The sequence below is a fragment of the Canis lupus genome, chromosome 7, assembly GCF_003254725.2.
Source record: "Canis lupus dingo isolate Sandy chromosome 7, ASM325472v2, whole genome shotgun sequence".
Classification (NCBI taxonomy): domain Eukaryota; kingdom Metazoa; phylum Chordata; class Mammalia; order Carnivora; family Canidae; genus Canis; species Canis lupus.
Window position 1 is genome coordinate 2,076,195 of NC_064249.1, and position 13,011 is coordinate 2,089,205.

A 13,011-nucleotide genomic window follows, 5' to 3' on the forward strand; every position below is an offset into this window, starting at 1 on the left:
TTAATGTGGGTTTATAATCCATCCATGGGTCATACATGAAGTCAATTCAGTTAGTTATAATAATATTTTTTTTCCAGCTAGAATAGAACAAAAATCAAGTTAAAAGCACAAATATTTTTGCTTCTGTAATAGATGTGTAACTAAGCAAACTAGGTGTGGTAAATACATTTGCAGTAAAATGTACTTCTGTGAGTCACAGTCAAAAGGATTTCATAACTCCAGACCAAATGATTGCCAGGGTCTTTCAGCTCTAAAACTTTATTGCTAAAATGTGTCCTTGACTTGGAAAAAAAAAAGTCAATGGATGGCTTCTTCTTTATTTAATGTTTAGCTACAGTTCTTTTTAATACAAGCAACAGAATATAAATGTTAAATTAACTATGCTAATAGTTAGCATAGGGACTTATTGAGAGGGCACTGGAAGAGCTAACCACTAAGCTCAGGGAGGACAGAAACTGAGGAGCGCTGGGGACCTCAGCAGTGGGAGTTCACAGTCTTCGCCTAGGGAACCGCCTCTGTAGGATGGGGTGGCTCCAACCACTACTATGACTGTGCTGTGATTCTCCCTCCATCTGGGTTTTCAGATTCTCAGTAAACCAATCAGCCCACCATTCATCAGGTATCTCAACTCTTAGATAAATCAGCAAAGGAGCAGGGAAAGATGCATACACACGGTCTCTGGGGAAATAAGAAATTGTCCACTATCTCAATCTGTCTAAAACATCAGATCTTTGTGGCCAGAAATTAACAAATCATTTATTGAGCCCTGACTAAACAAGACCTAATACCTGGTTCAATATATAAATATATATAATAAATACAACACTAAAACATCAAGTTGTACACCTTAAATACATGCAGCTTTTGTTGAACAAAAACTGAGTTCAACAGAGTGAAATCAAGTGAAAATGTTTTCAACAGATAGAAAGGAACTTGGATTTTATGTAAGAACAATTTTTCAATATAATGAACAGACACTGAACATTATAATAAACATTTTTAATTTCATATGTTCTTAAAAACTTAATTAGAAGTCCTATTTTTTAAACCAGTGTTGTAAAAATAAATCCTAAAATATTTTTAAATAAAAATACTATTTTGCAAAGTGAATCACTCTATTTCTTAAAATTTACACCTTTATATATTGTGGTAACTAGAGGAGATACATTCCCTACATAAGAAAAGAGTACCTGCTACGGTCTTGGATGTTTGTGTTCCCCCAAAATTCATATGCTGGAATTCTAAAGCCCAAAGCAATGGTATCAGGAGACAGGGCCTCTGACATATGATTAGGTCATGAGGGCTCTGCCCTCATGAATGGGATTAATGCTCTATAAAAGAGGCTCCAGAGAAATCCCTGCCCTTTCTACCATGTGAGGACATAATGAGAAACTGGTAGTCTACAACCCAGAAGGAGGTTTTCATCAGAACCCAACCATGCTGATCCTTGATCTTGGCCTTTCTAGCTTCCAAAACTGTGAAAAAATAAATTTATTTATAAATTGCTCAATCTGTGGTATTTTGTTACAGCAGCGTGAACAGACTAAGACAGGCCCGTTAGTCAGTGACCAAAACAATTCCCTTTGTTCCTTGCTATTTCTGTTCTTGGAATCCCCCTCCATTGAGGCACACTCTCTGTGTGACATCCTACTTCATGCTGACATTCCCTATGGGTCTCCCCAGAAGCAATGCAGATTAAAATGCACAAGAACAGAAAAAAGGATGGCAGCAGAATGTAAAATAAGCACTGGGTTCAGAGTCAGGAAGACCTGGGAACTGCCTCTGCTCTGTCACTAACTAGCTATTTGATCATGATCTGTTCACTGCCTCTTTCTATAACTGTCAGAGGGAACTTAAAGAAGTATCTATTAAATAAATCCATCCATAAGTTATTTCTCACTTGAAATAGGGCAGAGATGATGATAACTGCCCTATTTATCTTTTCTGGGTGTTAACAAAAAAAAAAGCATAAACTATGAAGCAAAAAAATTTTTTTAAATTAATAAATTATTAACAATGAAACCGTTTTTTTAACTGAAGTATAATTGACATATTAGTTTCAGATATATAACATGACTCAGTATTTGTATATATTATTTTTTTTCAATTTTTATTTATTTATGATAGTCACAGAGAGAGAGAAAGAGAGAGAGAGGCAGAGACATAGGCCGAGGGAGAAGCAGGCTCCATGCACCGGGAGCCCGACGTGGGATTCGATCCCGGGTCTCCAGGATCGCGCCCTGGGCCAAAGGCAGGCGCCAAACCGCTGTGCCACCCAGGGATCTCAGTATTTGTATATATTATGAAATGATCACAATAAGTTAACATCCATCACCATACACAGTTACAGAATTTTTCTAATGAGAACTTTCAAATTTACTATCTTAGCAAGTTTCAAATATGCATTATAGTATAATTAACTGTAGTCACCATTACAACCCCATGACTTACTTTTAACTCTAAGTTTGTATCTTTTGAGCTCTTTTCATCCCTTTTGCTCACACCCAACCTGCTGCCCTCTGACAACCACCAATCTGTCCTCTGTATCTATGAGCTTGGTTTTTGTTTATTTAGATTCCATATACGATCTCACTTTTTTTCCTATTTGCTTGCTTGGCTGGATTTTTTGAAGGCCATCTGGTGTAAATGGGATAAGCATGACTTTGGAGACAGCAGATTCAAGTTTAAATCCTACCATCATGTTTTATCACCTGTTTGGCCTTGGGCAAATTAATGCACCTTTGGGGGTGTCAGTTTCCTCACCTATACAACAGGAATACTAACACCTCTCTCACATATTGCATTAACAACCAACATTTGTCAAGTATGCTCAACTCTGCTTATTCCTCACTTCATTCTCACAAGTCTAGACAAGTCTCCACACTGCAACTCTTTGAATTCCACATAATCCCTAATGTCTTACAAAAGCATCTTTAGGGCAGAAATTAACTACTTCATCACCAATGCCTAACCTAGTGTACAAAGTAGAACTGAATAAGTTTATTATATCAATGAATTCCCATCCATCTTTGTGGTAAATATGTAAGAATAACATAAGCTATTCTAACAAAATACATATTAATTTTATTTCATTTCTCTGTACACACACTCACTTTTACTTTTATACACTCTTTTTTTCCCAACAGGTACTAAGAAGAAAAGAGAACCTTAGGACAAGACAGAGTCATCTTTATCTTTCCCATCAAAAATAAGAGATTTAGGAATAGTAGCTGAAGATTTTAAAACTATAAAGCTATCCCTTTACTTCTGGGGTTTTTTTTGGTTTTTATCATTATTAGCTAAAAATATCAGGGTTCAAAAACACCAGGAATAACAGAGGATGGGGAGGCTAACATCTAGACCCTGAATCTCTGAGAAGAACAGCAAAAAGCTATCTTTTCCCAACTTCTAGTAGTTAACCACCTATTAATCAGATTTAGCATAAGGGATGAAATTTTTTTGCCAGTCCTATTCTAGCTTCTCCATTTCCCAGCTCTGAGGAGTCAAAAATCACCTCAGAAATCCTCCCAATCAAACCCTCTTCTGCATCTCAACAACCTCTGCTTTTAGTTCAGGTCCCTGGCTATTTTAATAGCCTCCTCAGTGCTCTCTCTTTCATAATACCACCAGAGTGACTTTCTGTAACACAAATCTGATGGTATCCTCTCTGGTTTAAAACCCTATACTAGGTGGCTCCCTATCATTTCCAGGGTAAATACACCCTTGGCATGACATCAAAGGTCATTCATGCTCTGTCCCCATCTAACTCTCTGGTCTCTTTTCTCCTCATTTCCTAACATGTGCCTAATTCTAAAGCTACAATCAAACTTCTTGCTTTTCCGTAAGCATATCATGATGCTCTCACACTCCCTTTTAACATCCTGTTATACTTCCACATACACTACATTATAACATGTCCTTCTTTGCCTACCTGGTAAATTCCTTCAAAATTCAATATAAGAGTAGGACCAAGTTTGGTGCCTCTGTACTCCTAAAATATATGTATTATAGTTTAGTTATTTTTCTACTATCGCCAGTAAAAAACAAGACCCTGCAGGATAGAAACTCTTTTAATCATAATAGATAATATACAGTACATAGCAGAAGTTCCAATAAACTAAATAAGTTAATAAAAGGCCTGACTTTGGTTTTATCATAAATACAAAGGGTTGTGAGACCATCTGGCAAAATAAACACCCGTCATCAAGTTATTCCTATGAGAAAGTAAACCTGGAGTTCTAAATAAATTATTACAAATAAACACTGAACACAGGAATATAATAAACATGGTTGTAAAATATCAAAAGATAACATGAATTGGTAACTAAGGTGTATATGTTACCTGAAAATAACGGAACATGATTAGTGGGAAAGAAAAAACTGAGATCCAGCACTGTGGGTAAATTTTAAAAACCCTCTTTAACAATATCTATGGGAATTTAAAATAATAATTCTTACAGACAAGTTCTGTTCTTAACTTTGCAAGGCATTATTATATAAAGGTAACTAGAAATTAATATCCATGACTGTAATGTTTACATTTATATAATCCTCCTCCTTTGACGTGCAATTTTTAATTTTCTGAAGTAGGGGCAAAAATTTTTAAAGCTTCCACATGAGTAAATTACACGGAGTTCCAACAGATGATGGCACCATGGAAATCCGTAAGAACGGCTGCCAAACAGGACCAATATGTTGGAGAAGAGCAGGCAGTAAGACCAAAAAAAAAAAAAAAAGGAACAACACAATGTTCCTGAGATCAGCTTCTCTGTCCTCAACACCAGTCATATATCCAGCAAAAATAATGGTGACAAGGGAATTACCTTGCACATTCTTAAAATCAAGAAACTCACATCCACCCAGACAGGCTCTATCATAACTCTGTCCCATCATCCATGAAAAGTCAAACAAGTCAAAGGCTACAGTTATTCCCTAGTACACAAAATTAACATAACCTTCAAGACAGGTACATAATGGGTAAATTACTTTGAAAAGAAGCATGGGCAAATTACCAAGATTTTAAACCACCAGGCAGATTTCTTGGTAGCATACCCCTTCTACTTCCTTCTACCTCTCCACTTCCTACTTTCTCCTATTATCGTAGTTCAATTACCTTCCCATTACTCAAAGACCAAAAAAAAAACAAACGTAATGGTTAACATGGGTTTCGCTTTTTTGTTTTGTTTTTTACGATTTTATTTTTAAGTAATCTCTACAACCACCATGGGTCTCAAACTTACAACCCTGAGATCAAGAGTCACATGCACGGGGCTCCTGGGCGGTTTAGTCAGTTAAACATCCGACTCTTGGTTTCAGCTCAGGTCATGATTTTGTGATTATCAGACTGAGCCCTGCGTCAGGTTCTGTGCTCAGCACAGTCTGCCTCAGATTCTCTCTTCCTCTCCCTCCTGCTCTCTCTAAAATAAATAATAAAATAAAAAAATGATAAAAAATAAAATAAAATAAAATAAAATAAAATAAATAAAATAAAATAAAATAAAATAAAATAGTTGCATGCCTTACCAAATGAGCCAGCCAAACACTCCTAGAACATGGGATTTATAGCTAAAGTGGAGATGGTCTGAATCCTGCCTTTACTAGTTTACTAGGATTGCTCTGTGACTTTACTTAGGTTCTCAAACTCTCATTCCTCATCAGTGGAACAGAGACAATATATTTTCCTGTTAGGGTTGTCCTAAGAATTAAATTATGTGAGATACAATATATAAAGTGCAATCACTCCACATGGCACAGCCAACTAAATAAAAAGAGCCACTAGAGAGTATGAGAAGTGAACAAGTACACAGATAGATGTAAGCAAATCAGAAAGATCTGAGAACTAATAACTGGTGTATTTTACACTAAGATGACAGTGTAAGAGATCACAAAGTGTTTCCCAGTATTTTGTAATGTTTTATTTGTTTACTGCAGGCAAGGAAAAAACAAATCAACAAAGCACCACCACCATCAGCAGTACCACCAATAAAGACCAAAGAAAATAATAAAAACTTTATTCCATGATCTTGTAACCCACAAAAAAGTTTAAAAATCCTTAACTTCAGCTCATAGCCTCTTCATGATCTAACCTTAACCTATTTTTTAGCCTCATCTCACTTTTATGCCTCCATGTAGTCAACACTGTCACTTGTAATACATAACCTACTCTCACAGTTCAAACTTGAGTCAAATAACTCCTTCAACTTGGTTACCATGCTCACCTCATCCCTTTTCCTACCCACTGAAACCCTCTTAGTCATTCTGTCCCATTTTGTCCCTCCCTGATCTGTCCTAGCAGGAATCATCATAGCTACTCCTTGATCCCCTGTTGCTTAAACTTACATTTAGAGCACCCATTTCACACTAATTAGTGTTTTTCTGCAGGCTTCTTCTTCATCCTAAGCTCAATGTCATTCAAGGGGAGGTGTTAATGGTCAGCTGAATGCAGACCACGAAATGTGATAAAATGAAGTAACACTCCTTTACATATACAAATATCCTTCTTCAAAGTAAAAAAATATTTCTGTCATCTTTCTGTCTTAACCACAGCTTCACTGGCCTTCCATTACAACAAAGCAGTTTACTAGCTAGCAAGCACAAATCCAACAACTTTCTAGCTTATATTTTCTGAATACCCAAAAACATCATCCATTATAATAATACTGATACTTCAAAAGAGAACATTTTATGATTTACTTATCAAATGACCTAACAGTCCACTTTAATTTCCATTAAAGAAACAGGATATTCAATCTTTTTTTGGTAGTCATTAAAAGCAAGCACATCAAAATAAATGTTTGTTTATAATGATTGTCCCAAACAAGGTTTAATTTAAAACGTTCTTTTGCAATCATATGAAAATCAATCTCATTATTTAATACCACACATACTATATTCCTATACACACACACATATACACATATTTAAATAACTGACTTTTACAAATATCAACTCTTATATCCCATATATGATTAGAAAGTTGATTCACAACCAAGAGTTTGATTTGTAACCAGACTACGGTTTAAGACAGTTAAGTAAACATGACTTCAAATATTTAAGTGCATAAATTTGCTTCAGATAAGAGCACTGTAAATGAAAAAGTAACAATTCTAACTCATTCAGATTCTAACTTTTGTTTTGCTAGTGTATTTATACTTCTACCTTAACAAATCACTTAACCTCTCTAAATTCTAAGTATCACACATATAAAATGACTCTGCATTAGACCAAATTTCCCATACATTCTTGATCATAAAAATCACCCAGAATACCTGTTTAAAAATACACATCCAGGGCAGCCCAGGTGGCTCAGCGGTTTAGCGCCGCCTTCACCCGGGGCCTGATCCTGGAGACCCAGGATCGGGTCCCACATCGGGCTCCTGCATGGAGCCTGCTTCTCCCTCTGCCTGTGTCTCTGCCTCTCTCTCTCCCTCTCTATATCTCGAATGAATAAATAAATAAATAAAATCTTTTAAAAAAAATACACATCCAGACCCCTCTTCTAAAGGTTCTAATGTCAGTTCTAGTAAGAAGACCGGGGGAGTCTATACAAAGTTCCCAGGTACTCACATTTCCCAGGTTCCTCATCACTGGAAAGTTTTATACATACTGGTTTCTGATTTCTAAAAGCTCCTCCTGGCTATAAAATTCTATGAATTTAAGATTTTTATGATACTCAGCAACTCCTCCAGCCTAACCTGCTGATATTGAATGCAATATACATGCAAATTCATCTTGCTATGGAACAAAGTTTGAAATCTTCTCTGTACTCTTTTTTAGTATCTGACTCCGTTTGCTACCAGTCCTTCAATTTTCACATCACCCTAGATACCAGTATTATCTTGACAAATAATTTGATAGATAAGGTGATTTGCACTCAGCATACTTCTGATTGAAAGATGTTCCCCTGTGATTTTAATGTATACAACTCTTCTCTAGTAACCCATTCAATCATACACTTAATGCTGATTTCAAGCACGCACTAAGGTTAGTTCTCAGAACAGTATGTATAGCACTGTGATTGTATTTTGTTTGCATTTGTCTTTTACTTACATTTTTAATATTCAATAGGCAGATCCTAACTATAATCCCTTCTCAATCCTACAGATACTGATTATGTGCTGAATGAACTTTAATACATTATAATTATTAACTGGCTTTAAAGCACAATGTCTAAAATATCTTCTCATTGATGTAAATATAGAAGAAAATATTTTAAAGGCTGTACTCTCAAAAATCTCTGTAAAAGCTGTGTGATAAAAAAAAGCATACGTTCTCCAACATGTGTTCACATTACAAAAAAAGGCATTCCTCCCAATCTGTACCTACCTCAAAATTAATAAAATCTGTTTAGTCAAACCTGCTTTATATTTAAGTTGATAAGTCCTATCACAATGCAACTTTTCCAAAAGGCTGTAAGGCATATAAAAATGAAGATCCCAAAAGTATGAAGATAATTTAGAGATGAAAGCAAGGCATGGGATTGGGAGTCAATATATTCAGTGTAATTAAACACACTATTTTTCATTATACTTCCCAAAAAGCAAGACAAGGAAGAAAACTGAAATTTATTACTCTTATTACTCTAAAACCAAACAAAACAGTTTCTTAAGGAACAAAGTTTTTAACAGTACTCTGATAAATTTTCTCACGTAGGCTTTAGAAAAGTAGTAATATATTACAACGTCACCAATCAAAATTTCACAGCAATTGAGAAGCTTTAAATCCAATTGTAACAAAAGCTTAAAGTATACACTTAAAATACACGTCAATAAATGTGACACTGCAAAGGGTCAAGATGATGTAGTCAAACATGAAGTGTTCTAAAAACCAACAGAAGTTAGAACCAGATAAAGAGCAATTCTGTATCACTTAAAGCATGGTATTTATCAAATTTAAATGTATTCACAGCTATCACCAAGATCGAATACAGTGCAAAAGAAATACCAATGTAACTAGCAGTCTTCCAAACCCCTCACTTTTTAATTATTAAAATATCTTCATATTTTATCTTTACATGCACCAAACTGCACTAGGCAAATAATCCAGAAAACGTCAAGTTTGTTTCTTTCTTATTCAAGAGAATCTAAAAGAGATAATAGGTTACCTAACAGATTTAACCATATTTGAAAGCAATACAAATTCACAAAGTCATTGATGTGCTTTGTAACGATCTATTTGGCCTTGAAATAATAGAAGTGGAAATAATCATAATGGGAGCATCCAATCACAGTGATTCTAGAAAGGTTGAATGTGAGATACTGCTAGAACACCTATGTAGAATTCTGCTCACCCCTGGTGCTGGCAAACTGTTTACATATACGATATGTACCCAAAGCAGACATGCAAAAATCAAAGGGTAACTGTAGGTAAATTTAAAGCCATCAGTGAAAGCTGAAAATCTCTTATTGGATAATAAACATTCTTAGTTATCCTTAATATAAATCTATAAATTAATTAACCAAATTTTTCTTGAGACATTATTCCCTACTCCTCATAACAAAATATTTTTTTTAAAGAAGGAAAATAGGTAGAAAGTAGGTCATTACCTCATTTAGTACTAGATGTGTTAATTTTTGTTCACCCTTCAACTTTATAATTTTGTGTATTCTCAATATATTCTTCTACATGTATCTTTCCCCTTCTACAACTAGTTTCATATAAGAGCATGAATTAATCAAATGTGCAGATCTGTTTTTCCTTCTAATACATTCTTGATGACACTTAGCGTTTTGTGAAGTTAAGCCAAAGGAGTACACCAGACTGAAGCAGCATACGATGATCCTAAACTTTGGGTTTATCTCCAGAAACTATCATGACAAAGCTCCTGCATGCTTGTCATAGGCCAGTTTAGAGCCCTTCATTCACAAGAATGAATTAGTAGTTATTAAATTAAAATATATGATATGTAGAAATTTACCAAGAGGTCATTCAAGCATGTAAATAAACACTTAGAAATCTCGTATCTTTCCTAATGAGAATAAAATCAATACACTTTCTATGATGAGAAAAACAAGTTTTTAAATTAAATAAAAAATCACTTTAAAGTAGCTAGAGGGATCCCTGGGTGGCGCAGCGGTTTGGCGCCTGCCTTTGGCCCAGGGCGCGATCCTGGAGACCCGGGATCGAATCCCACGTCGGGCTCCCGGTGCATGGAGCCTGCTTCTCCCTCTGCCTGTGTCTCTGCCTCTCTCTCTCTCTCTCTCTCTGTGACTATCATAAATAAATAAAAATTTTTTTAAAAAATTTAAATAAATAAATAAATAAATAAATAAATAAAGTAGCTAGAAAGAACGTAATTGTTTCTCCTGTGTATCAGAATGGTACCATACATTCCAAAATAGTTTATCAAAATCTTCCTTTTTGTGGAAACAAGGTTTTAAAGAAAATGACAGTCTTTAAACTCTAGACAGAGATGACAATCCAATTTCAAAACATATTTCCCTCTCTTTTATAATACAATTCACATTCAAAGGTATGCACTTCAAACAAAGTAATCCTGGATATATAAAGACTCACCATCTGTATGGGTTTCTTGTGGAGATCTCGTTCAGTTACCAGTTTTTCCTGGTCAGTGACATAAAGACCTTTCTGTGCTAAAGCCTGGATTACAGCATCATGGCCCAAAAGGGGTTTTGCAGCATCACTCTTGAGAATGAGACTCCCAGCACGACAGTACAGTTCAGCTGATAGAAGCAAATTAACAACAGGTGGTTTGATGTGTTCCTGGTCATACTGATCGGTATAAAACGGTTCTCGAAGCTCCTCTGGCACATTTTCTATAAAGATTAAAGGCAAAAAAATTCTTATGTTTATAAAAGAAACACAATTTATTGAATAGTTATTATGTCACAGAAGATTCCTTTTCAAAATAACAGTAACTCCCAAAAACTAATTTCAGTACATTTCCTCACATTCAAGCAGTCAACCAGGAAATGCACTGTAACAGATACTGCAGGGAAATGCTAGGCCTTTCCAACTGACAGCATAAAATCATTTGCCCAAAGTTGTACAGCTAAGCACTTGCAAAACAGAGACTGCCTAACTTATTCTGTCCCTTTCTCAGGGTCTCTGGTCTCTCATCCTTCCTGCTTAGCCTGCTGAAGGTATTTAGGGGCAGTTACAGCTATAGTTTAGGGGAGAACTACTCTTAAAAATCCCTTAACCTAGTAAATCAGTGTTATCTCCACCTTAACACTCACTACTCCCCATTCTACCCCAAGAAGCCCTCTTGGACACCCAACAGACACATTAAATGGACACGTAGAGTTTACAAACAGGACATGAGAAGGAAACTAAAAATTTCAGAGTTTCTTTTCTGCTAGCCATTTCCCTTGAAGAACATCAAGTCCCACTCTCCCAATGTCTACTTCTAAATCAACCTTTAGGAGCTGCTTTTGCATCTGATGGCAGCCAGATTATTAAAAAAGCATAATAAACAAAACAATTCTCACTTTTTTGTTTTTTTTTTTTTTAGAGAGATTTTATTTATTTACTCATGAGAGACACAGAGAGGCAGAGACACAGGCAGAGGGAGAAGCAGGCTCCATGCAGGGAGCCCAATGTGGGACTCGATCCCGGCACTCCAGGATCACACCCTAGGCTGAAGGCAGGCACTAAACCACTGAGCCACCCAGGGATCCCCACTTCTCACTGTTTTACAAGTTTTCTTGTCTTTTCTACCTTGTATTTCTTCCTCTTCCTCCCACTTCTTACCTGGGCACTGTACTCTTAATCAAAGCCAAGACAAGAATGAGGTTTTGTCTTCCAAAAGGAAAGGTAGCCATCTAAGTTACAAGTTAACATGGAGCTACAACCGTAGAACCTGATAGCTCTGGCGTCACACCTAGCCAGTCCCTTGCCTGCCTTCTGTTTGGAACGTGAGGTCTAGAGGCCAGACATCCCCCATCGCTAATTTTAGGAGTCTTCTGAATAGGCAGCTTTAATATAATCGTAAAATAACCCCAAGTACTAATCAAAATGAGCATTTTTATTTTTTTAATTTTTATTTATTTATGATAGTCACACACAGAGAGAGAGAGAGGCAGAGACATAGGCAGAAGGAGAAGCAGGCTCCATGCAGGCTCCATGCACCAGGAGCCTGACGTGAGACTCGATCCCGGGTCTCCAGGATCACGCCCTGGGCCAAAGGCAGGCGCTAAACCGCTGCACCACCCAGGGATCCCAAAACGAGCATTTTTAAAATGTATTCACAAAGTATTAATACACTCTGTAGCAATTTTCACCCTAAAGTTTTTGAAGAGCTCTTATTATTTAGAAAAATATTTTCATCAGGGGTGCCTGGTTGGCTCAGCGGGCTAACTCTTATTTCAGCTCAGGTCACAATCTCATGAGTTGTGAAAGTGAGCTCCATGCTTAGCAGGAGTCTGCTCAAAGAGTCTCTCCCTCTGCCCCACCTCCCAGATGCGTGTGTGCACACGCCCTCTTCTCTAAGATAAAGAAATCTTCAAAAAATATGTTTTCTTCATACAATATTAATGATTTCATGTTCATTTTATGTACCATCATGGTTCTGGGGAAATTCACAGAATTAGAAATAATCCCCACCTTCAAAGAGCCAATAATCTACAAAAAGACTAGACAAATAAGCAATTCAGAAACAATGAATGATTAGGCACCAAATGAAAGAATTTAAGTGCTAAATGAACAACTGTTCTTTTTTTTTTAAAGGTTTTATTTATTTATTCATGAGAGAGAGAGAGAGACGCAGAGACAGAAGCAGGCTCCATGCAGTGAGCCTGACATGGGATTTGATCCTGGGTCTCCAGGATCATGCCCTGGGCTGAAGGCAGGCACTTAACCACTGAGCCACCCAGGAATCCCTGAACAACTGTTCTTAATGAATAATTAGGTGCTTAGAGTTCAAAGCAAGCAATATCGCAGTGGGCTGGCAAGATTTTATCCTAAAGAAAAAGGATCGGAGGAATGGTCAGAATTTGTTGAGTCAAAAAAAAAAGTCTCTAAACAGAAGGGGAGAGCGGGGAGAGAGAAAGG

General features: G+C 36.4%; 1 protein-coding gene across 6 annotated transcripts in view; it reads right to left on the reverse strand.

Moving 5' to 3' along the window:
* CAMSAP2 (calmodulin regulated spectrin associated protein family member 2) overlaps positions 1 to 13,011 on the reverse strand; it is a 116,934-nt gene that overhangs the window by 82,799 nt on the left and 21,124 nt on the right. For all 6 annotated transcript variants that reach the window (XM_025458610.3, XM_025458609.3, XM_025458611.3 and 3 more), the window contains exon 2: positions 10,516 to 10,775. In XM_025458610.3, the coding sequence (XP_025314395.1) occupies positions 10,516 to 10,775 (260 nt within the window). The remainder of the gene's footprint in view (positions 1 to 10,515; positions 10,776 to 13,011) is intronic.